The sequence below is a fragment of the Echeneis naucrates genome, chromosome 7, assembly GCF_900963305.1.
Source record: "Echeneis naucrates chromosome 7, fEcheNa1.1, whole genome shotgun sequence".
Taxonomy (NCBI): Eukaryota; Metazoa; Chordata; class Actinopteri; order Carangiformes; family Echeneidae; genus Echeneis; species Echeneis naucrates.
Window position 1 is genome coordinate 1727038 of NC_042517.1, and position 26442 is coordinate 1753479.

The window sequence follows — 26442 nt, forward strand, 5'->3', positions numbered from 1 at the left end:
GAACAGGAAAATCCAAACAAAGGAGCTGAGTTTATTTTTTATATCGAGCCACAGCAGCAGTCATCTCCAGGCACTTTCCAAACAAAGCAGAGCCGGACCTGCCTGATACCAAATTATTTACGGACATCCAATAGATCGAGCTCCTGGCGACGGCTTATTATAGATTATTACAAATATTTAGCAGATTCAGAGTCCACGGCTCAAAAGAGAGAAACATCGTGAAAGCAGCAAACTGTTGATGCTGCCGGCTGAAACGATCTCATCGCTTTAATACGGAACAAATCGCAGTTCAGAATAAATAAAGATTCTGCTTTGTGATTGTTTTTTTATTAAGAGATGCTGAAAGCACTCAAAGTGACCGCAGAGGGTCAAAAGGCTACAACTGCACAAACGAGGACTCTGCTGGAGGATTGTAATTATTGATAGGAACAATAAAGTTTTGTTGTTTTTGTACTAATTGCTTTCGCTGCTGCGGGCTGCTCTGTTCACACGACAATATGAGAAACGTAATTTTCCCCGGAGGGAAAAAAAAAAAGAAAAGGCCGGTTATACTCCAATAACACACAGATAATGTATCGAGGCCAACAAAGCGTTACACCAACACAAATGTCTGCATCTGTTTCTCCTTCTGTCTCCTCCCAGTTCGCCTTTAATCGTTAATTCCATCTCTTCTCCTCTCTGCCTCTAATTATCCTTCATGACTCCTCTCCGCTTGTATTTCTACAGATGCTCACTAATTAGTTATCGATACATACGGGTGTGTTTGTGCGGACTTCAAGGTCCGTCTGTGTGACGGCGTGTCTGTCGAATGAAGGAGTGATCTCTCTCGTATCGCTGTAATTGCCTCATGGCGTCAACTTTGCTTCCCCCATTATCGCTCTCTGCTCTGTGAAATTTACAGCTAGCAGCTCTTTTTAAGCTTCTTCTTTTACATTTTGACCTACTTATGCATTTGAATTCCATTTTCCAGACGTTTGTGAGTTCCTCGGGCTGCGAACAGAACAAGCTCAAGTCTAAATATAGTTGGTTGTGTTAGCGCTTAAATTTCCTGATAGAATCAAAGCTGCTTGTTCACGTTTTAGGCGCGACTCCCTCGACTGTGCAGTCGATGAAGGTGCTTTATGTTTACATCAAAGCTTAAGGTGAAAACTTTTACATGATGATTTATCAAAGTCTGTGCTGACTCCTGTAATGTCAAACAAAGTGTAATAAAAAAAAAAAGTTGATTTATTTATTTATTTATTTATTCTCACATTTTAAAAAACAGCACTTCCATCACATTGATGGCTGAACTAGCTGACGCTGCAATAACGTGAAACCATTGTGTTAAAAATAACAACAAACACAACAAAAAAGGCAATATTTTTCTCCTTTGCAGGTCAGATCGACAGATATATTGAAAATAGCTCCCGGCAGTTATTCAGTTCTGTAAACTGAGGTCAGGGCTCCATGAGGGAGGTTCAATTTATAGAAATAAAGGAGAAATTGACAAATTAGTCGTTGAACTTCACAAATTTGTTTTAAATCAATACAGTTGTTCCTTTTCCTGTTAAATCCAGAATCAATCAAACGCCGCAAAGACAATTTTACTCGTTTGCATCAGCAAGAAGGTCAGAGTTCACGGACAGAACGTCAGCACTGTAACACAACTACGGAGCGGGCCTCATGGCTGGCATACAAATCATTGCACTGATTGATTTGGCAACATTCCCTCACATTCATCTGCCGCAGTTTTACGAAGGACTTCATTTGAGAGTTCACGACCTTCCGTGCAGGTGAGAGGTCAAGACATTACGATGGAAATGCTCTTCTTCTATCATATCGGGAAAATAAATGAGAGACATCTATCAGTGCAATGAGTACTTTGGCCCTTGGGAGAGAATATCACTGTGTGTGTGTGTGTGTGTGTGTGAGAGAGGAGTTACACAAGCAGGATAACATCAGATAAAACTTACTTTCCAGTAACTTGGACATAAGTATATATATGTAAATAATACATAATGATATTTCTCAGAAAAATGACATTATGATTAAATAAAGTGTTCAGCTACTCTTTTCTTGAAAACTTTGAACGCTGCGTTCCATTTTGCATTCAAAGGAGATGATGACGGCGGCCTGTTTTCCAAAAGTTACGACATTCATGCCGTATATACGATAAAAACAGGCACTCCAGATGGAAGAGCCAGATAAAAGAGGAGTGGAATGTAAGGAAGGGCTGTGGGGAGACGTCCGGCTTTGTTATGTGGTAAATGGGTTAAAAAGGGGGGGGGCAATAACACAGAAAAAGCTAAAATAGAAGCAGAAGAGGGAGCTGGGTGAGATATGAGAAATGCAAAACTCTGGGTGGCAGGTGGAGGGAGGTTAAGGAAGGACGGAGCTGAGCCGTTATATAATGGAGGGGGAGCAGATGAATAGATACAGGGACTTCTTCCTTGTAAAGTGAAGATGAGTCCTCACTGAACCCTCGTGGACCAGATTGTCCGCGACGTCATCCGAGTTAATTTACTGCCGAGCATGGAAGAAGAAACAGAGCGAGGCGTGTTTGTCTGAACTGGTAACTATAAATCCGATATGAATCTAAAGCCGTTCAAACAGCAGCTCATCGCTCGGTGCCACGGAGCTAAATTAAACACACATCAATCAGCCGCACCACGTCCACTCAGTTATTTTGAGCCGCTCCCACATACGGCTATAAATACTCAACTGCTGAAGATCGTCCCCAACGTTGGACCACTTATTCTTTCAGTTACGTTTCCTTTAAAAACCAGAGCTTTCTTTATCTGCTCTCAAAGATTTCCCTCCTCGGGCCTGAGGCCGAGTCAGGCTTTGGTATATTTCTGATTTGCTGACACTTCAACAATAGCAACACTCCGTGTCACAGATAGGGGGCGTTGTTCGGTTCGACGCCAAGCAGCTTTTATACAACAGTCAGCAAGTGTGGCAAAAATGTTAAAGGAATAAGAAACACAAAAAGTAAATACCCCTCAGTGGTTTCTAGTTTGACTTTATTCAGCGTCATCTCCACCTGGGAACCACCAAGTCTGGACCCAAAGTGTCTCGTTCAACAAATCATCAAATCATTTTCAAATTCAGCCACTTCACTCTGAAAACACAGAACTGATCCAAAGATGTTGAACAGCCGACTCTCAGAGCTGCGAAGACGACCTATTTCATCTCATACCTGCTACTTCAAAACCGACGAGACAGGAGCTCAAAGAGAAAAACAAAAACCTGAGTTTTTGTTTTTCACATTGTGTTCTTGAGGAAAACATATAAAATGTAGAATCTCTTAGCTGTTAGTAACGCTCTTTCCTTTGCTCTACACCTTCGTAGTTATGCCCCCCTCCTCTTTCATTCCTGCCAAGTAGGTCAGGAGTAAACGATTTAAGCGCTAATGTGAAATATTTCCACCCTTTTCAGTTTTTAAATAAATATTAGGGGTGATTCAAAACACACCTGACAAACAGACGAAGCCAGAACACAGTGAGTCAGACATGGCCATCGTTTATTTATTCATTTCATATGTGGAGAAAAAATATACAATTTAGAATTCAAGCGTCAGCAAAAAGTCTATGCATTGACAACAAGCCAGCTAGCATGGCAGTCCGCGGGACAGGAACTCGTGAGTTTACGTAGCCACAGCCAGAGTCACGTGATATTCACAGCGCCGCCGCCTGACCTTCACAGGCGAGCAGTAAAACTGAGAGCCAAACAGATTTTTCCGACAGGCGGAAACTACTTCGAGTGTTGCGATCACAGCCAGTGCGTTCAAAAAATGAAAAGGCGAGGTGAGATTTTGCGGCCTGGAAAACAAAACGTCTGAAATTTTCTGAGCTGTTTTGATTCTCGTGACTCGGGCAGCGAGCGAAAATGCAGTCCACAAGTAAAACACCGAAACACACCAGACAGTCTGCCGCACAGCAAAGGAACACTAATGCGACACTGTTAGCAATAGTAGGAATAACAACAACATCAAGATCGTACACTATTTTTGTCTCCCTAGATTTGGATCTTCAACAGGTTTTCACTTCGACATTCATGTGGTCTGTTAAAATGTAAACGAATGAAGGAGTCCGCCCCCCCAGCCACACCTCCGTGTCCTGATGGGTGGAGGTAACAATGCTTTCCATCACGGTTGGCGAAGAAATTGTTCTTAATTACACACCAAGAATAACAAACATTAAATGATGATCAGAAGCATGTTTCGTGTTTCGTACTTAGAAGTGGAATATTGAACAGAATGTCTGTACACAAGCTAATCGGTTCTGCCGTCGTGTCATTTTTGTGCTATAAAAAACACCGAACGGTAAAATACAAAAAGTATTCGCGTCTTCAGTTTTCAACAGTGACACTTAAGCACAAAGAGCTTTCACAGCTGCGTTACAGCACGTCTTCTTAAAGATGAGTAACGTCGAAGCCACCGTCCCCTCGATGAGCCGGCCGCGTTTCCTACTAAACGTCTGCTAGGTTGTACGAAAGGCAACGAGTATTCATAAAGCTATCTCAGAACGGACTACGAAGCTGGAGTTCAAACTGAAGAAGTTGGACAGTACACCTAAAAAAAAATAAATAAAAGAAACAGAACATTTCTTGACAATTTCAAGATACACTGCCTGCTTTCCTTCATCAAACAAACAAAAACTATGATGTACGTTTGTTAGTGTGACGTTTGATGTCCAGTAAAACTGAATTTCACTCTGTCAGTGACCTCAGAGTCAATCTGAGCAGAACCACGTTCAGTGATTCTCAATTTAAGAAACTAAAGAACCATTTAGGCCATAAACCAAATCCATTATTTTCAATATGAGATGATTTTGGAGTGAATGATTGCGCATGAAAAACCTAAAAGGAGCGATCTTTAATCCGCATTAACCACAAATGAATCGACAGTTTCCTTTTCAAAGCGTGGGGCTGATTTTAGTTTTATTCAGCTACTGAATTAAGTCAGTATATGAGAGGAAACTGAATCCATTGAACGCCCAGCGTGATAAAAATGTTCTTGGTGATAATTTACTCATCGGCACACTGCAGAGTGCTGTTAGCAGTTATCACCAGCAAAAAGAGAAGCTGTGTGAGAATTCAGTTTATCGGCTGTAAGACAGTTCAACACATCGGATTAAAGGCTGACACTTCGGGGAGAGTCGGACATTTATCAAGTCATTGCATTTTTTTTTCTAAACCAAAGAAAGTGATATAAAAACCAATAAAGAATGTGACTATTCTCTTCTCAGAGGCTTTATGAATACAGTTCTGGACTATAGTATAAACTAACAGCAAAGCACCAGTAAAAACTAGAATACATTTTATCCAGCCAGAGAGCAAACTTCACTTTATATTTAAGGCAATGTAAGTTCATAGAATTTTTTTCCTCTCAAACAAAACTAAGTTCGAAAAGTTAATAAAAAAAGATGAAACCGTTTGTACAGATGTAAAAAAACAACAACAACAAAAACATAACAAATGAAATCAACTTGAAACAAAAAAAAAAAAATCTGTAAATTCAAATAAGAATAACCAAAAGAACGAAAAATAAAAAATAAGAAAAAATAAGAAATGCGACAATAAGACCAACTGTGAAATTAAAGGGGATACCGACCCTGAAACAGAATTCATGCGTTCATTCTTATAGTTCGGACTGCAAAATGAGCAAAAATGGAAAATGTGTGATACCAAACTATGAAATGAGACGATTAGCTTTTAGAAACTTCACCTAAACTAAGAAAGCTTCAACTCAGAACACCGAGGAACTGACTGTGATAAAACTTGAACATGAAATCTGCCATAAAATTGAAAAGACAGCAGTTTTTACAATTAATTACAGATTATATTTATAAGATGTGAAAAGAAGTACAAATACTTATTTTAATGTAATATCGAACACATTTTCGCAGTCTTATAAGAATTAGCTGTTAGAATTAGAGTTAAGAACAACATTGAATTTTATTCTGCATTTTGGACAGTCCACCATCGTTGGCCCACTGAATCTGAAGTGGACCATGAGAATCCTGTTTCAGGGATGATGTCCACTTTAAGACACTAAGAAGAGAGAGAGCCCCTTTGTCCCTTGGAGTCGGGGGGTCAGAGCACGGTGACCCCTTCCTCCTGCTTCGCCACGGCGGTGCCCGGAGTCAAAATGACTCCCCAGTTAAACACCCCGACCCAACAAACCCAAACCCCCAATGTTCCCTCGAACCCGACGTTGACCACCATCAACGATCAGGTTTGGTTTTTTTTTACCTTGGATCCTTTTATTCGTGATAATACTGCCTCTGTGGCGAATAAGTAACTTTAGTCCCAATGAGGACGGCAGGTGAACTGAACTGTGATCTCATATTCCATGTTTCCTTCGGATACTGGCCTTCCTTCTAACCGACTGACCATCTGAGATGGCGGAGCCTTGAATTCTGGCCGGCCTCTGGCTGCTTTGAGGAATCGTCCCGATACAGTTCTCGATCACCCCCCCACCCGCTGTAATGTTCAACCTTTCTTTAAGTTTAAATTCAATCTGACGGGGCTGCCGAGCCAGAAAGGTGTGTGTTCTCCTGCAGAGCCATTTTAAAGCGGAAGTTCATATTTATAAAGGATGAAGCCTCCGGAGACGGCGACTTCTGAAGTCCTAGCTGCAAACTGATACAGGCTGATTCACATTTGGTCTGCGGACCCACCACAAACTTTACAGATGGAATTTTTCTGCTGGGCTTCTGCCCGAATTCTTTCGGGTTAACCCTAAAAACCCCAAAACCAACTCCAAACTTTTTACCACCCCGCAAGTGTTTATAGAAAGTTTTCACAAACGTCCCAAAATCTCTACGAAACGTGTTTTTCTGGCTTATTTTGTTTCATCGAGGACGCGCTGAGAAACGATGTGACATTTGTGCCATAAATCCATAAACACAGTTTGATAAAAACCGTGGAAGAGGAGTTTGTTGCACGCTGTTCTTTTACACACATCAGCTGTTTGTTTTTTTGCAGATGATACTCAAACTTTCTGTCTAAAGTTTCAAACAGCACATCACATTTTATGAGCCCACTTGAGTCCTGACAAGGGCTCAGCAGCATTTCACCGTTACAGAGACAACCCACACCTGGATCCGGATGGGCCAAAGGGTCTGTTCCCCGCTGCCTCCCCACCAAGAACAATCCTTGAAAGTCCTTGTGACTAAACACTGACTGAGAAAGCTATATTAAAGTGTTAATTCACACTTCCACAAAGCTTTTCTCTTTGTTCTGTGGTTCAGCAGAGAGCCAGAATGGTTATCGTCTCTTTAGTGCATGATGGTCACTGAGATTTGGTATCCACAGGTCCGTCGATGGATCCCTGGTGGTTTATGAGCCTTTTCATACCCAAGAAAAGTGTCAGACGTCTTCCAAGAGCTGAGTTACCTCAGCTAGCAGGTCTAGCTTCTGTTCATGAGCGTGTCACACTTGCAGTAAATTAGATCCACCTTAAAAGAGCCTGTGGCTCCGTTCCAAATCGGTATCACTACAGTGAAATTAGGACCAAATTTTTTTTGAGGACCCCCCCCCCCCCCCCTTTTTTTTTTTTTTTTTTATTTCACCCAATTTTCTTTCCCCTGTAGGAAGTCCTGTGTTTGCCATCCTTCCTAAATTCTTTTCCTTTCCATCCCGTCCTCCTCATCCCCCTCCCCCCCGCCCCACGCCAGTCTTCTTGTAGGGGGGCGGGAGGGCTCGTGCCGCTAGAGAGCTGTGATCTGAGTCAGTTCTGTGTTGGAGTTCCCTGTCCCCTGCGTCTCTCTCCTTTGTGGGGGGTCTACCCCCACCAAGGGGAGTTCCACGCCTAGTCATGCTGGATTAGGCGTCCCTCCTCCGGGCCCCCCGCCATCTCCGGTCTTGCAGCTGTACGCCGCCGCAACCTCCCTGGCAATGCTCCTCATCCTTTCCGACTGTTGGGTGTCAAGGCGGAAGGGCGACGGGTGGCAGAACTCGCGGAAGCAGCGCTTGAAGTTCTCGTCCAGGAAGGCGTAGAGGACGGGGTTCAGGCTGCTGTTGACGTAGCCCAGCGCGATACAGAAATGCATCAGGACCAGCGTGAACAGGCTGCTCAGGTTGAAGCCCAGCGACTGAGCCAGGACCATGATCTGGATGGGCGTCCAGCAGACCACGAAGGCCGCCACCACCACGAGGACCATCCTGGTGATGCGCCGCAGGTTGCGGTCCTTCTCCTTGGACCCAGACAGGATGCGAACGTTGCGCAATCGCTTGACCATCAAGCTGTAGCAGATGCTGATGATGGCCACGGGGATGAGGAAGGAAAAAAGGAAGACGCAGGTGCCAAAGACCGGATCCCAGTGACTCCTCGGTTCAGGTAGAACCACGATGCACTCCACACCTGGATTCAGTGGAAAAGAAAAAGAGAAAACAGAGCAAGAGATAATTAGGAAGTGTGAGGAAACACCGGGGAGATCCAGCGGATCCAGGATCTATTAGTTCAAGATCAGATGCAGGACCCAAAAACCACTCAGAGCGTCGCAGCTCACAACTGCCTCACAAATCTTTAATCTGGATGTGAATGAAGATCACACATATACTGAGAGCAGCGAGGATGATCTCTGAAAACTAATGTGGAGTCTCTCCAGGAGACAGGAAGATGAATGTGTCTGGACCTAAAGGGAGATAAGGAGAGGCAGGTAAAGTAAAAGAGAGCGGGGAGCCGTACAGGTGAGCTGAAAATATAATCACCAGACAAGTCGTACAAAATTCACCAGCAGGATAAAAAGGAACAGGAAATAGACAAACACAGCGGCGCTCTCAGGACTCCATCAGGTGGCCAGTTTGGAAAAAACAGTGAAATGACCATTTTCCCTGAATAGTTCTGAGTCGCGTCGAAGAAGCTCCGTTTACTGAAACAACTTAAACTCATCTGTGACTGTCAGGGAAAATGGAGGCTGCAAAGTAAAGGCAATGCTGAATTCTATGGGAAAATGGCACTACTTCTCACTTCATTCATTATCCTGCTAAACATTTTTCCAATGATTTTTTGCTCTCAGGCTGATTTGTCTTTCAGTTCAGACTTGAAAGAGTAATTCACATTCTGATCACAACTCGTCTGGTCCTCTATCTTCTGTCTCTCGGTGCAGCAGCTCGGCTCCTAACTGGCAGAATAGAGTGGCGCCACTTTACTTATCTGAGCTTTTAGGCTTTCTAACCACATGATCTTCGATGTTCTTTCTTCTCTCTGGCTCACCTGAATGTGTTTTCTCTGCTTGCTGTGTGTTAATCACTGAACTCCATTTTCATGTTTATTGTCACGCTCAGGAAATGTAATCTGAATCTGATTTTGCGGCATTGAAATACACAAAATAAAAATCAGGCAGATTTTTTGCTTCTGCACTTTCTGAGAAGTCGTATTTCGATCTGAAGAGGGCTGAACTCCCTGCAACAGCGTCAGCGACTTCTCAACACTTCTCAACACTTATCAGGGATCTATTAGACTTTACAGGTGATTTATTTCCAAGATTTATGCCATTAGATGGAGTTCATGATTTAACCTGAAGGGAGCTGCCATTAGGTATTTTTATTTGAAACATTTTTTTGAGTCCATTAAATGAGGAGGCAGGAAACTGCTGCGTTTGGCTTCTGGTTGCTCTGGTTCAAACAGTTATTCTACATTAACAAGAGCGCTTTTAATGAATTAAATTTGCACCACGCCTTTTGAGCACCACTTCATATAATTAGCCCGCATTTGGTTTGAGAACAGCCACCATTTGAACGGACTTTACTCACATTATTTCACGTTTCAGCGTGTCCACACTTTTAAAACACGAGTTGATAAATGAAATGGTTGTGACGCGTCGCAATTTGGTGGAAGCTTTTATCAGATGCACACAGAATTTACAGTATGTAGGCGTTCCAAATCAAGATGGAAGCCGTGGCCTCTGCAACATTACTGCAGCCAGCGATAACAAAAGAAAGGAATAAAAAAGGGCAGGTGTAGTAATAACCTGAAGTTTATGTGTTTCATAAAAACGGATGTGAATGGCACAACCAACACAAACAAATACGACAACATTCTTCAAATACTCCGTCTCTTGGTTGGACGTGGAGGAAGAGGCGAGAGATGTTTCCTTCCCCTCGTTCATCCCGAGGTAACGTCTGCCTTCTCTCTTTTGTTTTTTTTTTTTGTTTGTTTGATGGCGCTGACGTCCCTGACGTCGACCCTCAGGGACACTTCAATTTATGACTTTGTTGTCATTCTGCTCAGAGGCGACCCGACAGCTCATCAGTGCAGCGGCACACGACCAGGAAAAGAACGGCCGCTGGGTTTAAGAAACACAAGAGCGTTTCCTGAATACGCCAACATGTATCATGTTTTTCCAGTTGAATTCTCAGCAATGTCACAAAAGGGGGACGTAAACATGCTGAACTTCACGTACCGTCTCTGAACATTTAAATGGAACTGATGCTGAACTGTGTTTTCTTTGTGTGAATCTCATCTAAACGTCACGGAGTGGTAAATATATTTTATGGGGCTGAGGATCTGCAGCGGCGTTCAACAAACTGAGGAATGTCCTGAGATTTAAATTAGACTAAACGCATGATGAAGGTCAGAAGGTTGACACGGTCGGGACTATTTATTGACCTTATTTATTTCATTTTAACAAATTAGCAACCAATGTCTCACATAAATGCAGATATGGATATGGATGTTTTTGCTCCTTCTGACCGTTTTCCTCACATTTAGAATAAGAAGTCCGGTTGTGGTTTCCATTTCACAGATTCTGCGTTTATCACTTGTTTCTCCTCCATTGTGTTTTGCCGACCTCTGTCTTTTTAGTTTCCTGTCTGCTCGTCTCATCTATTTAGTTTCAGTTGCTGACCTTCTGGTCCAGAGCTGTTATTTTCTCAGCTTTAACCAATTTCTGCTTCTCTTCTGCGTCCTTTGGCTTTACTCTCATCTTTGCTGCCGTTCCTCGAACTACTTGCTCCTTTTGATAAATTTCTCCTCCCTTCTTTGCTTTTATTCACAAAAGGAAATAAAAAGCGTTCAATCCATTCATTTTTCTTCAACCAGCCTCGATAAAGCTCAGCTGTGTGGTTTTTATTTCTCACCGCCGCCTCTCTGCTAATCTCCTCCACCTCGTTCATTTTCAATCATAGCTAGACGGCACTTTCCGGCTCTATTTCTTCCTTCCCTTTCACCTTTTCTTTCCTCTCTTCCTGGCACTTCTTCCATTTTCCCTCTGAGCGTAATAGCCGTCGGTCTGGCAGAGATTGGATCCTGCTGACCTCCCGACGGAGAACCTGAGAGCGGCTGAGAGCAAACATCCAGATGCTGCTTTTGATATTTTACCACCAGAGTATTTTAGAAATTAAACACAGTTTTGTACCTCACTGAATAAGATATAATAAAACCATCTCCGTCACTATAGTTGCACGCCATTACCTTCTCCTTGGTTCATTAATGCCAGTTCAATGAAATCTCCCGTTGCATGGATTACTGATGAAGCAATGATACGTTAAATTAAATGATGTCACGTGTCATTAGCTCGCTCTGCGAATGATAACAAACAACCTTTAAAGTAGGAGGTGAATTCAGAAACTACAGCTAATTCTGATCTTCTGATCACATATTTTTATCAGCATGATGACGACATGAGGAAAAAAGAGTCAGCACGCTCATGCGGTTTATCAGATTGTTTAACACTAGCCACATTTCTAATAACCTGCTTAATATGCAACTTAAAAAAAATCCAATCTGTTTCCATGAGTTGGTTTTTCACACCAATTTGAAAACAAAAATTTTCATAAAAGCAAAATAACACACGCTTTATCTTCCAAAATATGCGGCAGCATTATTCACAGCCGTCATGCCATTCCTGCAACATTTCTCTCATGTCACGGCTTTTTTCCTCAGATAAGAGAAAAATAAAAACATTTCTGATGGAAATAACGAGAAATAAAATTCAGTCTTTTCAGCTGATGCTTGTCTCTCTTGCGCATAAAGAATCTATTGTCTGGAGGCTCAACTCCGATTTAAACGTGTAAAATATTCTGATAAGCAAAGTAAAAATCCCCGGCAGCTGATTTCTTTTTTTCCAGCGCGAGACAACCCATTAAAGTGTGAGAATACAGCGACACGTTTTGTACTGTGTATGACACAAGTATGTTTACGGCTCATCTCACACCGAAGACTCAGCCCCAACAGAGGGGGCGATAAGGATGTGTGTGATTTGGCCCAGTGAGTATTCCTGAGTGTGCGTGTGTGTCTGTCCTCAGGCAATGCAGCAGTTGTCATCCAAGTTATATCTGGATGTGTCAGCAGAAATAATAAGTTTATTTCTCCTCAATGATTCATCACACTGCAGATAAACTCAACTCTATAAATCCTGCAGACCTGCAGATCCGATCTGTTTTATTCCCCGCCGACCGACATCGTGCAACAAAACAATCTGATTGGCTGTTACTGCTCGTCCGCTCGCTCGACCTCAGTGAATGAGCCTGTGATGGAGGCAGAAAGGCCAATCAGTGAGTACAGAGCTGACTGTGACTCTTTAACATGCCGCGGTGCCTTTTTGCAAGTTTTACTGAAAAGGGTTTTGATGCCGGCCCTGACCCATCGAGGCCTCTGAAGGCTGAGAGGAGTAGAGCACCAACCATGAAGGACTCGGAGACGTTCTGACTCAGTTGTCTTCAAAATGACATCTTTGCATTAACGTTGAGGGCCAAAAAAAAAAGGGAGGGGGGTCATCTCAGTCCATCCTGAACACAAAGACAGAGACATACAGCTCGTCCTGGTCACAAAAAAACAACCTCGGGCTCTGATGCACATTAGCATTTCTTGCTTTTGTCATGATGAGCATTTTTAGTGGGGGGGGGGGGCTTTTCACATACGTTACACATAGCTGCAAAATGCCATTGAACAATGTCCTGGAAAGTTAATACAGAAACGCTCTGACCCTGAAGAGAAACGCAATAAAAGCTGTCCTGATATAAGAGCACAATATTGTGGCCGGCACAGAGCGATAATGCCGGGAAACTAAATAAAACAGGAGGTAAATATAGAAACAGGTGATTTATTACACGGCAGCAGTGGAAGTATTGTGTGACCTCCACACAGACAATCCACCACAAAATTATACCGACCTTTTGGAACCCGCAGGAACCCGAAGAGTCCGGCAGCAGGAACTCTGAGGACTCTCACGGAGGCGCTGATGACCCCATTAAAACTTGCGAGCATCATCATTAACCTGCAGTAATGACACGTGGCACCTTTCCTCATTACGTATTGCTGCTTTTACAATAACTCGCTCATTAATGACTCACCTCGCCATCACAGACATGAATTATGCATTGTTGCTATAGTGGCACCACATTAGCATTGGCCGCTGTAATTACTCAGAAAGCCGACATACATGTGTATCCGTACGACGTAGAAACAACAGCAGAGACTAAACACGAGGGGAGGGAACGCTGCTCCTTCCACTTCATTACATGGAAAGTAAAAACGCCATTACAATCTGACTTTAACGCAAATTGTTCATCAGGATGTTTTTCATTTCCCTCCGCTGATTAGACTGATTGGTAGATACTTTATTAACTATCATCGTTGATCTGGAGGTGCAAGGAACTTTTAAGCTTTTCTAACCTGCTCTGGCTGCACACGTACCAATACAACACACATTGTAGATATATATTTATACTAATTATAGCGCCACCTACTGAAAACAGGAAATCACTGAACCAAAACCTTCGGCAGCTTCAGAGAAAAGTTGGTGAGAAAATTGGAATTTTTTGAAGCTGCTCTGAGATTTTAAGTAAAATCTTCCGCTTTTGTTGTCGCTCGCAGACTGCAGGACTGACACACATCAGCCATGAAACACACCAACACGTCTTCGAGCCAGAGAACAACTCAGAGTGACAGCGTTGGGGGGGGCTCCTAATTATGGCCTCCTTCCTGCCGCTGTGTCCCTGGGCAAGGCATTTGACCCCAATTACTGAGAGCGGCGTGCCACGACTTCCCCTGCAGCTGTCAGGTCGTGAAGCCGCTCCGTCGCCTCTCTGTTTGTTTAGAGGAGAGGAGGACCGCTACTATTCCCAAATATAAATTTGTTGAACATCCAGTAGTCACGCTTAAACATGAAAACAAAAGAAACAGCCAACATTCAAGTGAAGGAGACAAAGGGACGAAAAGGAGGCGGAGTTCAGCTCACGTTTGGTGTTTCCGCTTTCGATCCGGATCGGAAACACTTTAGTGATCCTCAGAGGAAATTCTGTTCCTTGGAAGTAGAAATATTACAGGAATATTATACGATAGCACGCTGTAGCATAGATAGATATAAAAAGTTGATATTAATCTGTAAAAAAGTCTCATGAAAGTAAATAACGATTTGGTGCCCAGAGAAACTGTAAGTGACCATTTTAACATCAAAATAGAAACAAAAACTCTCCAAACTGCTCAAAAATAATAATGAATAGCAGTCAAAGGAAAAGTGTTCCGACAGCTGACGGTGAGCCAAACACTCAGGCCCAGTCATCGTCCCATAAAGGAGGATTAGCTGTTATAGAGAAACATTTTGACATCAACATAAAGATCATTGATTCATTTCAATAGTCTTTTTAGTGGCTGTGTTGGTTTAGATCGTCTCTAATGTAATGAAGGTCTGTTTGAACAGTATTAAAATCCACGATCCCTCAAGGCTGTGTAATTGTACGGGCTTCTGGTTTAAATCAGATTTATTACGAGTATTACGGCTTCTTCTTTACGTGCGTATTCATTTTACTCGACAAAAACGCGGTCACACACAAATCTTCTTTTGATATTGAGAGGGCTGGAAAAAGGAGGCGAGCTGAGTAAGTGAGCCAAGACTAGCTGGACAAACACAAAAAGCAGTCGCATGAGAGCAGAGATGACTCTTAGCCTGGATGGAGCTCAGCTGTAGAGTTGACTAATAAAAATGATTATAAGATTAGTCCGTAGCTGCAGGCTGAGGTCGGATCGATATGCAACCAACCGACCTCCCGTTCCCTCCAGAACCACGAGACGCTGATCGATTTAACTGCACAACGGCCCGGATAATAACTGCGCTGTCTGTGGGCACGCGATTAGGGAAAAAACAAACTTAGTGAAATCACCGATTAAGTGAGTTTAGTTTTCTTTGACACAAATAAATCTGCCGTTATGTCACATCTGTTGTCGTACAGCCTGAGATTACGCAGGAACGCGGAGTATAAAGATAAGAATGGATTTATGAAGTTATCAGACTGTCTCACCTCTGAAGGTGCCGGCAGGCTGGCAGCGAGAAGCCAAGAACGGAGTAGTACCAATGAATAAAAGGCCAAGGTGGTCGCTTCCGAGGTCAGAAAATGAAAAAAACCTCATCACCACTCAAAAGGTCGAGCAGGTTTTCGTCCACAGAGCGAGAATAACGGAAGTGAACGTGAAAACGTCCCAAAAATAAGATGCCACTTAGCTTTGGTCATCACAGTCATCTAAATATCACGACATCACTGTCGACTAAACGGTGGATTTGGGTGTCGTATAAATGATACGGTCTGATAATATCTGGATCATCTTTGGGCCCATAAACAAGAAACAGCAGAAATATAATAATATTAGTCTTTACTGCGACATAAGTAACGTTGAACTCACGCTCTCCTTTCTTTTCTTCACTAAACAGCGGAGTCACTCTGCCATAACACAGTCGAGGCCGGAGAGACTTCCAGCTGTTTTTCTGTAAACAGACCAAAGTGCCAGAAATTCACTTTTATAGGCCACAAATGCTGAACGACTTTGTTTCGCCATCAATGACTGACGGAAAACTTATTTTCTGACATTGTGTAAACCTCACGTGTTGCCCCGCCCCCACGCCACCTTGGAGGTCACTCTTCATCGACCTGTTAGTGCAGAAACTCAGCAAACTCGTTTCAACAGGTTCAGCTTTTAATAGAAAAGAGCTGCCATCTGTCAGCGGCAAGTTTGTCATGATACCCGAAGCTGCCAGCACACACACACACACACACACACACACACACACACTATCGCTCTCACACAACCGTATAAGGCCAATGCTTTCAAATCCACACACACACACACACACCGTAATGTGTGCTGAGTAGATTCTGCTCCTTTGCAAGACTTCCCCATTAAATAAGACTATAACTCTGTCTGTGTGCCATAAACTAAAACACACAAATACCACCGCAGGATGATTTATGGAAGCAAACACAGAGCTGTTTCTGAAACACAACAGCAACAACACACAAACAGAAGAAAACCGGAAGGAGCTGGCACCGCGGCAGCAGCGACGTGGCGAACGAAAGGAGACGCCGAGGTCGTGTTTCACGTCCGGAGGGAAAATAGAAATTGAATGCTTCGCTGTTTGACGGATAATTCTGGTGATCGAATCCTGTCAATTCATTTCTGTTTTCCTCGGTTAATTCCAATCAGGAGGGAAATTGCAAATACTTGTAATTCAGCCGGGTAAACATTTAAAGCCACACCGAAAACTCACATTACACAAATTGGACACGCTCAAACTCATTTAAATGTTAATCATAACATAACAGCTTGTGACTCGTGGCGTCACCTCGTCGGTCTGTTAAAACTCTTCTCTGCTGATTGGTTTGGACTTGACGGAGATCAAACATCGGGAATCTTTCTATTCTGGTAGATGAAACCGTTCAGAGTTTCATTTCATTCATCCGCCATGCGGTGAATCTACAAAAGGTTGAACATGTCAAAGAGAAGATGGATGTTTTTAGACATTAACACCGAACATTCCTGCTGTCCACCTGGACTTCTGGCTTATTTTAACCTCAGAGCGGTTAACAACGAAGGAGCTGACTCGGCGAATTGCAGCGACAGCAGGAGTGGAATTACCGTAATGATCCTATATTGGCTGTGAGGTGCAACATCTCAGCTTTCAGAAACCGCTCACACGTCTCCGATAGAGCAAACATTTGCAGATTTATGGTCATTCGAACAGCAGTGGACTTCATGGTTGTGTGTTATTGGTCATGTGACGTGTGCCAACGTCCAATCACGCAAATCTGCTGTAGCTGAAGGGGGCGGGGTTAAACCAAACAGCAAAACCTTTGACTCCTTCTGCAGCTTATTGTGTGCAGATTTGGGGGCACAGTGAAATTTATTTGGTGTGTGCGTCACGGTCACTTACTGTTGTGCTCCTGTTCTTCCTCCACGTTTCCCATGACCATGGCCGGGACGCCGAAGGCCGACGCCAACACCCACACGCAGATGTTGACCACCTGACCACACGATGACACGATGGTGAACAACATTCATGACGAGAGTAAGATGCATAATTTCATGTCCTCCAGATTAAAAAAAACAAATATGATAATGAGTCAGTTGAATTAAAAACTGACAGTAAGGTCGCCTTGTCTGCGTCAAGGCGGCGGATTTATTACGGAACAGGAATGTCGTGCTCGTTTTTTATTTTCAGCCTGAAGTCAGCTTACAGTCGTTCCTGGAAGGAGTGCAGAGAGCTCTTACCTTGGCCTTGTGGGGCGTCCTCATGTCCAGCGCTTTGACGGGGTGGCAGACGGCCACGTACCTGTCCATGCTCATCACCGTCAGCGTGAAGGTGCTGGTGAACATGTTGTAGTAGTCGATGGACACCACCGCCTTGCACAGAGCGTTCCCGAACGGCCAGAAGCCCAGAAACACGTCGGTGCCCTGGAAACGTTTCAGGAAAGCAGAGGATGAGCCCGGAGCTGCCCGAACACGATTCTGGACTGAATTCTCAGCTGTGCCATTGGAAAGTAAAGAAAACAAGCAGACGCACAAAAAAACCTCACAACCAACCAGAGCGTTTCACTGAATGCAATTTTAAAGTTTTTCCAAAAAAATCGATCAACGAGGCAGGCTGTTGACACACAACTGCAAAGGAGGGGTATCGTAACAAACGCACACAAAGACACACACATACCCAGACGGAGATGTGATTAAGTGTTAAAACTGATCTGTGATATGATTGTTTTATCACAACGTAAGGGGAGAGAAGTTGTGTTATTATTCATGTCTTATTTTGTGTTCCTTGTCTTACAGTATATTTGTTCCTTTTACCTCAAAAATTAAAAACACTGAATCTGAATCACGTATGACCGAATCACTGAAGCTACACAAAATCAGGCCCAGGCCAAAGCTGGCTGAGACGGCGGTTGCCTAGCAACAACAATGTCAGCGTTTGGTGACTTCCTACCTGGAAAGGTAAAGTAGCCAGGAACAACGAATCAGCCAGAGCCAAGTTGAAGATGTAGATGTTGGTGGCCGTTTTCATCTTGGTGTACCTGAGGAGACAATAAATAAAAATAAAAGTTCATCAGGAGATGAATTAATGTGTGTGCTTCAGATACGCTGAATAAAACCTCTTCCTCCTCTTGTTTCCTTGTTTCCTTCAGCTCTGACTCCTTCCCTCCTTCCTACCCTCGGATTTTTTTAGCAGATGCAGAATTTAAAATGTTCGCGAGACTTTTACGATTGGAAACAAAAATTGAACACACACGGGAATATAACTGCGAGCACCGTCACATCACAGATGATGTTTTGATGTTTTTGCATCTGTTGTGACATTCTGTGAGTATTTTGTGAGGACCACCTTCACGCCTCTCTGTTTCTTCCATCACTGGCCTTAACCCTGCCGCCGCCGCCGCCCTTCCTTCTTCAGCTCCTCTCCGTCCCTTCTCTTCCCTTTCTACTCTTTAATCCCTTCACTGGATTATCTGCAGCTTTCTTCATCTCCTCTCTTTTCCTGCCCTCCTCTTCCTCCTCTTCTCTCTCTGCATACTGACGACTTGCAGGCAGAGAGCTTCAGAGAGAATATTTCATGTCTGTTCAGCTTCCCTGCCCTCTTTACATCACGGACCGCCGCTGAGCCGCCCAAAGCCTCCATCGCTGTCACTCTCATACAGAACATCACGTCCTCTCTCCATAAGTCTGGTTCTCTGTCCTGCTGCGTATCTGCCTTCTCCCTTTTCTGTTTGTCATTCAGTGCAGTTAAAAGTTCAAGGCTCTTGGCAGCGGCAGACAGAAATGAGGAGAGAAACCAGAGAAAAGAAAAAGGAGGCCAGACAGCCGCCAACAGAAGCTGCAGTAAAGGAGCGTGCTGCACGTGCACAATTGTCTTTTCTGATTTAGTTTCAAGGAAGGAAACTTTCATGCTGCAAGGCTGCTGTATCGCCACAGTCACATGGACGACACACAACCGTTTTGTTAACCCGACACGCACACAGAGAAAACGCACAAGTGTTCAGATATAAAGGAAGAAAATCAATAATGGAGGTTTTTCTGCAGAAAGGACTGACAAGCACTATTCACATTCTGAGCAGGGAAAAAGGAACGTTTCTTACTTTTCTTAATCCAAATTCAGTCTCCAAATAATCTGCTCAGGGAAGAAATGGAAGAGAGTTGTTTGAAATTTCGTGTGTGACGAAGTATCCAGAAAAAAGTCCCAGGTGGGAGTAAATGTTCTAAGCTTGTAGCCCCCGGTTCATTTCCTGCCTTAATACTTTTAAAGAGTAAAACTTTAAAATGGCCAAAACTTTCTAAATCATTGCCTTCATCATCTGGACTGTGCAGCTTCCTTTTGATTAAATACAATTGAAGCCGACTCAATAACTGGATCATCCCTGTTAGTCAGGCTGGAACAAACTGCTGGGTGGATGCTAATTTTCTGACTTTTTCTGTTATCCTGTTACGCTCTGATTGGCGTCTGAGAGTAATTGGATGTGCGGATCGATGTTAGGTGGAAGTGGCGTTGTTGGGATTCACCGCCGTCTGTGCTGAAGGAATTCCATGAGCGTGAACTATTTAGCTGTTACATCACAGAGGGGGGCTTGGCACTCCGCGCCTCGCTCAGCCTCCCTCCTCGTGTCGGCCGTTTTCAGTAAACAGTCAGACTGTTAGAATCCTTAATCTGCAAACTAATACCAGAAGATGGCAACAAGCCTGGTGCAAGAAATCTCTCAAAGATTTTCAAAAACAAACTACAGTAAAGGTGGAGATTTGGTGATGCTGAAGAATCGTAATTTATTAATATATATATGTTTTCATTAGAATTAGCATTGATGCTCTAAAATTGATTTTATCTGAAATGTTAAGTGCTTTTGTTGTTATCATTATTATTATTAAGAAAATGATAACAACCAACGGTAACTAATAATTTACTGCTCAAAAACCCAAGTGAGTGTTTTGTGGTCAGAGAAAATCTTTGATTAAATGTTAGATAAAGTCATTCCAAACTGAAATCTGAGTACACCCTCTCTTTTGCTTCATATTTAATATGAAGCACTAATTGCGTTTTACTTTAATAACACAGCTTGAAAGCTCGGCTTGGTCTGAAAACCCACGTCAACAGCGATAAGTGCAGTGAAAAAAGGTTTTGTAAAAAGAAAGAAAAACAAAAGATCATTGGATAATTATTGTTGAAAATTGATAATTAAATGGGTTTTTGTGAAGCGGAGACAGATCAAAATAAAATAAAACGGTGAGCAGGAAATTGTGTGAGAATAATGAATGTGTTTGGATGTCCTGACACCACAAAGGGCTGGAAGTGTGATCACACTTTTCTGTGAAAGGCCGAAGCTCGTTATGGAGCTAATTATTGACTTTGGCCTGAGCTCACACTGCTGCATCAAAGACTCACAACACAAGTCAGGACTCGTAGACTGAAATCTGCAAACTAACCAAACCGGAGCTTTTTGCTAAACTGCTGCTGATTTCCTCGTTCAGCTGCTCTAGAACACAAAGAAACATCTTTTAAATTAACATTCATCTCAGGTTTCTCATGCCTTTTTTCCACCACCTCGATTCGACGTCATCATTTGAAATCAGAAATGCTTCTCTTCCATAAATGTGATCTTATTTGATCTTTAAATGAATGATTGTGATCCAACATTGACTCAAAAGATCGTTTCTTTGCAGATGATGTTGCTCTTTCTTTCCTTCCTTCCATCTCTCTCCAGCCTCACTAGACTTTCCCTCCATTTCTCACTGCACTTCTTCTTCTCTTCATTAATGGAGGGAGGAGGATAAAAGGAGTCCTGGAGCCCGAGGACGCTTTCATCGACCAAGACGTTGAGTTTCAAATATTAATAGTCGCTTTGAATTATTCACTGCAGTGTGTCGGCTTGAATGAGCTTTCAGATGTTGGCAGAAGCGTGTGTGTGTGTAAACAGGCAGGATTATAAACTTTGAAACTATAAAATACAAAATTAAAGTACTCATATTAACAGAAATACGTGTTTTATGGCCCAGCCCGTCCCTCGTTCTTCTCTCCATCCAGATATTTCGACCTGTTCTGCCTGAGTTCACCGCTCAGTTTCAGTACATCTGAACTCTGTAAACATACTCTGCCGTGATTAATATTTTGTTCTACATGTTTTTCCAACATAAAAAGGGAAAGAAAAATGAACTGGGTCGGGAAGTTTCTCCGTCTCTTCGGCACAGCATGATATTACTTATTTAAATGAAAACAGGAAAGAGTCCCAGAAAAGAGACGCTGCTTGGTTTTAAAACACGACAGAGACATTTGTTGTTTATTTTGATGTCATAAATTTGGCTCTGAGACACCAGAGCAGACGGAATCAGTGATTTAACATGAATGCTGATGAAAAACTGTGAATATTCTGATTATAATGCGGGCTGATCCTGCTGATCAGATCCAGTTCTGTTTTCTGTCTTTGTTTTTTTTTCCTACGAGGTCTGCAAACAGCAGAGAGCTTCGTTGGACAGCAGAACACTTCAGCGTGTGTCACTTTTACAGTAAACCCTTTTGTCTCTTTGTGTCGTCTCCACTCTCTCCCCTGGTGCTCTAATGACACATTTTCATAAAGGCCCATTTATCTCCATCCTGTCACAGTGCGTGTGCTTTCATATGCCACCCCCCTCTCCGTTACACCCCCGGAGGGAAGAGCGCTTAAAGGTGAAGCCTTTCTTGATGAAAATCACACAATCCAATTCCCGGCTGCTGCAGATGCACCGGCGCCGTGCTATTATCGGGACGCTGCTCCGGTGACATCAGCCTTACTCTGCTAAAACCTTTAAGTGTCTCTGAGAGCAATCTGAAGACTGTGTTATTATCACGGCCGGGTCGAGAGGGGGTGGGAGCGTACCGTGAGGGGGATTATGGGAACACGTCTGCTGATGTCCGTCAGTAAATACTTGGTGTGCAATTTCAGGATACTGCTGCTTGTTTTAGCATCAACACTGAGCCTGAATATCTGCTCACATCAGCACTTTAACCTGAACTTCGGAAGCGTCGGGGGCTTCAAAGGCAGACAGGGATCTGCACTTGGCAGATGTCATAGAGGCATTTTTGCTCGAGGAGAAGAAGACATTGTGCAGTTTTTTATTGGCTGAATGCTGCAACTCGTGACTAAGCAACCGATTTTCATTTTAAATGAAATAAATCTGTTCAGTCGAAGCAGGGTTGTCATAACAGTCATTAAATTATTATTCTCTGACGGTTCGTCCTTCGCTCCGGCCTGCTGCAGGGAGCGTTGAACAAATTCACATAATTCAGCATCAAGTCCATCTCCTCTGCATTTCTTCACATTCGACCCTTTAGGCTATGAAGCAGCAAAAGACCAATTACTGTGTCTTCCTTCGTTATGAATCAGGTCCAGGATCTATATTAACAAAGCTCATTTCTCAGAGAAATACACAAAGTCTGTATCTCTTTGCGATGTCACAACAGAGCAGCTGCCGGTTCACTGCAAATCTGCTATTTTTACTTCGCTCTTGTTGCTGTGGCTCCAGAGAGACGTAAAACTACAGCGAGGTGGTTTTTGGTTCTTAAATCCACAAACCTTAGATAGATAAACCCAAACGATAGATTTTAAATTCCGCTCCCGTCTGTGAAGTCGGTCAAATATCACTTCAACTCTGTGTCAGGAAAGTGCCAGAAGAGCAAGAGTGAAATAAGAGCTTGGCTCAAAGGTGACGCGAATTATTTCTCTGCTCTTCAGACGAGCGGTGAAATTGAACAGAAGTCCTCCGATGCTCGGCAGTCCTGGAGCTCCTTATAAGCACTTTGGAAACCCAAACAAGGAATCGCTGTTTTCTTTCTCCTAAGAAACCTCAATTCTTCACTAACTCCAACTCACACAACGAAAGATTTGGCTTTTAGCTTTTTATCTTTGCAGCTTTTGCTGCAGCAAACTTTTCCTGCAGGCCTAAAATGACAATAATCCCTGTTTCCAAAATAAAATGAGCCCCAGTGATTTAACCTGATAAATGCTCTTATCTGGATGAATTTGATCCAGTTGCTTAGAGAACAGAATAGAATATCAAGACATTTGAAATAATAACTGAAATTGAAGACAAGAGTAGTAAGACTGAACCAGAGCCCGTAGAAATGCCTCATTCTTCCAATTACCCTTGAAAACACAGCTGAGGATGCTGACGTCCATTAAGCTTCCACTTTTAATTCCACTGAGTTGGATTTTTAAACGGTCTGAGTGGCCGTAAAGCTTTCACATTCTGTTTAATGGCTAATAAGGTAAAGGGGTTCATTGAGTGTAGAGCTCCCCCAGTTCAATCACATTCGTCCCCACAGGTCACGCTGCTAGCGGAGAGACTCACTCTGACATAGGATCTAAAGCCCACTTTATTAAGACGATCAGAAATCAATCCAGAGCAGAAAGAGGCTCGAGCGGCATGAGTGGACGCACATGAGAGCCCACTTAAAAGAACTCATGGACACCCAGAGAATTCATTTGTTGTTACTTTCCTGTCATATTGTGTCTCCGTTTGTCTAAACCAAGGGTGGGCAATTATGTTTTCAATGGGGCCACATGAGACCCAGAAAATATGATGGAGGGCCGGACCACAGGGCTGAACTAAATTCTACATAATATTAACTGTGTTTCTTTAAACAAAAACCATGTTTTTGATATGTTGGTAAGAGTAAATGTTAAGAGCAATAAAAAGGTTTTCTTAGGAAAAAAATTAAACTAAAAATAAAAAAAAATGTGAAGGTTTGTACCATTTGTGATTCATTATATTAGTGATAATTTTCACCCCAAAGTGCGTTTTGAGTTTCATATATTGCTGGTTCTTAGCTTTCTATACACATCATATTATAAAAATATTGCCTTTGCCTTTTGTAATTCTCTGCATGTTTTATCTCGTAATGCAGACTCAAATTGTAATCCTGAAACAAACCAAACACACCTCACGCATTGTATTGTGTACCTGTACGTGCCGTAAATAAAAACACAACTTCAAAATAAAAGTTCAGTCCATGCATGAGGTGAAATAAGAAAATGTGTTTATTTTGTAATTTCCTATTAACCTTGCACGGACTGGTCAGAGTCAACCAAAGGGCTGTGAAATGCCCAAGTCTGGTCTAAACCAACTGAGTCCCGCATTGTTTCCCAGAGAATGAAGCTGCTCTGAGGGCTGAACCCAAAAATCATCATCCAGACGTCAAATCCACATCAGCTGTCAGCTGTCAGCAGTCATAATGTTCTGGCTGATCTGTATGTGCAAAATATTAACCATCAATTTTTTTGAATGGAAATGATTGAAAGAACTTTTTTATGTGTTCCTTATTGAATGTGTCTTCGAGTGTGCGCCTCGATCGTTGTGTTTGTACAGTCTGAGGCCTCTTGGTTTCTCTTATTTCTTTGAAAGCACCTTTCTAGCCTGACATGTCTGCAGCGACAAAGAAAAGACTTCTCTAAATGAAATGTGAAATTGATCTCCTGTGATCAGCCACGGGGGGGCGGGGGGCACCGTCAGGTTATACATCTCCCTCCGAAGTAATAACTTCCTCTGTGTTGCTTTCTTTAACGCACACATCAAATATCAACAACCTGCTGGGTGAAAATAATAAATTCTCAGCGGGAAAGATCTCCGAGTATGCTGTTGAAGAACAATTGGCTCCCCTGATGCTGGTAGCAAACACGAAGAGAGGGAGCGAATACAGACTGATGAACACTTCCTTTGTGTTATATCTCAACGGTGGGGGAGTCACAGAAGCACCGGGCGTTACAGGGAGGTGTCCGATATGGTGTCTCATGTCCGCCAACGAGACTTGGGGTCAAACTATACTTCTGTCAGCCAAGTTTATGAACTGCTCATTAGGACAGCGAGCGAAAAGTGGGGTCATTTTCCCATAGACTTCAACACGATGAAGGTTTAAAGGCTCTCTAATCTGAATGCTCGTTCAGGACTCCAGACTTTCATCTTCTCTTCTCAGAGGCTGTTTCGTGTCTGCTTTTGTGTTTTCCCTCCAAACCTTCCGTTTCATCTATTCTTCACCTCGCTCGTACTTTTACGTCGTAAAACTTGATGGTGAGAAGGCGACGCAGATAAACAGGAAGACTGAGACACAGAAAAATGCTGAGTGAGCGTCTTTCTCTCGAAGAAACATCCCCCCGTTTCTTCGTTAACACGATAAAAGCATCGGCTGTCAGCTCGTGGTGATGATGAAGCTGCTAAGACGATGGTGGTGGTCTGGCCTAACCTCCCAAACATGAAAAACAAGCTGTGATGAACGGACTGACATCATCCGCTGACGTAAACCAACAGTAATTCCTGGAGCATTAGAAGGCATTGTTAAAACCGATTTATTCTGAGCACAAACTGCATCTCACTGCTTCTGTAACGAGGCCTGCTGCTAATTTATAGCCGCAGACTTTGATTAAAGATGCATTTGGACGCTCGCAGTCCGCGGGTGGAAAAAAGGCAATCGATAAATGTGTCCTCTGCGGCCGAGCTCTTCGATTTGGTTTATTCATCATATTCAGGTTTCGGCATAACAAAGAGACCGGAGGAGACGCCGTTAATGCGTCATCTTCATGCTGTTTATCCAAAGACAGGATTTGTTTTTGTAAAGTCATTTTCACCGCAGAGAAGAAGAATTGACTTCCTGTTAACAACGTTCGATGAAATCTTGTGAGCAGAACACCAATCTGCTTTAAGTTATTTATTCTGCTATAGTTCTGTCGTCCAATCACGTCCCGGATGATTGTTTTATGACTGACATTCAAATTTGATATTGACTTCTGTGGGTGTTTATAACCAGAGCCACAAAAACAGCCAGCACAGCTGTTTATTATATATTATAATATGACTGAAAGAAAAATAAAATAAATAAAACGGAGCCAGTGAAGCTGATGTGTTCTCGCACAGATACAGATATTTTCCCCTCGCCGTGCTGCTCACCTTCCTTCATGCATACAAAACAAGCGCTGCCCTCATTATCTTCAAAAGGGAGCCACCAGCTGAGATCAGAGGATATCACAGGGACGAGGTGTTCATTAGAGCCTCACCTGACATGCTGTCACAGCTTGTGCCGCCGTCGGCAGCGGCGCATTCACACGCTGAAAGTCAAGCGGCGGAGTCACACGTACTGCAGCAGGCCTGTAAATAATGGATGATTTTTCTATAAATCTGGGCAGCGGCATCGCGTCATGTGACAGCCAGCGTCCTCGACTGCTGTCTCCCGGCTAAAT

The 26442-nt window shown here is 43.0% G+C and overlaps 1 protein-coding gene across 1 annotated transcript in view; it reads right to left on the reverse strand.

Annotated features, from left to right (window-relative positions):
* Nucleotides 1-7802: 7802 nt before the first annotated feature.
* oprl1 (opiate receptor-like 1) overlaps nucleotides 7803-26442 on the reverse strand; it is a 30807-nt gene continuing 12167 nt past the window's right edge. Inside the window, exons 2-5 of the mRNA XM_029506215.1 lie at nucleotides 18183-18270; nucleotides 17474-17656; nucleotides 17136-17226; nucleotides 7803-8350 (exon numbers count right to left, since the gene is read on the reverse strand). Coding sequence (XP_029362075.1) covers nucleotides 7803-8350; nucleotides 17136-17226; nucleotides 17474-17656; nucleotides 18183-18270 — 910 coding nt within the window. The remainder of the gene's footprint in view (nucleotides 8351-17135; nucleotides 17227-17473; nucleotides 17657-18182; nucleotides 18271-26442) is intronic.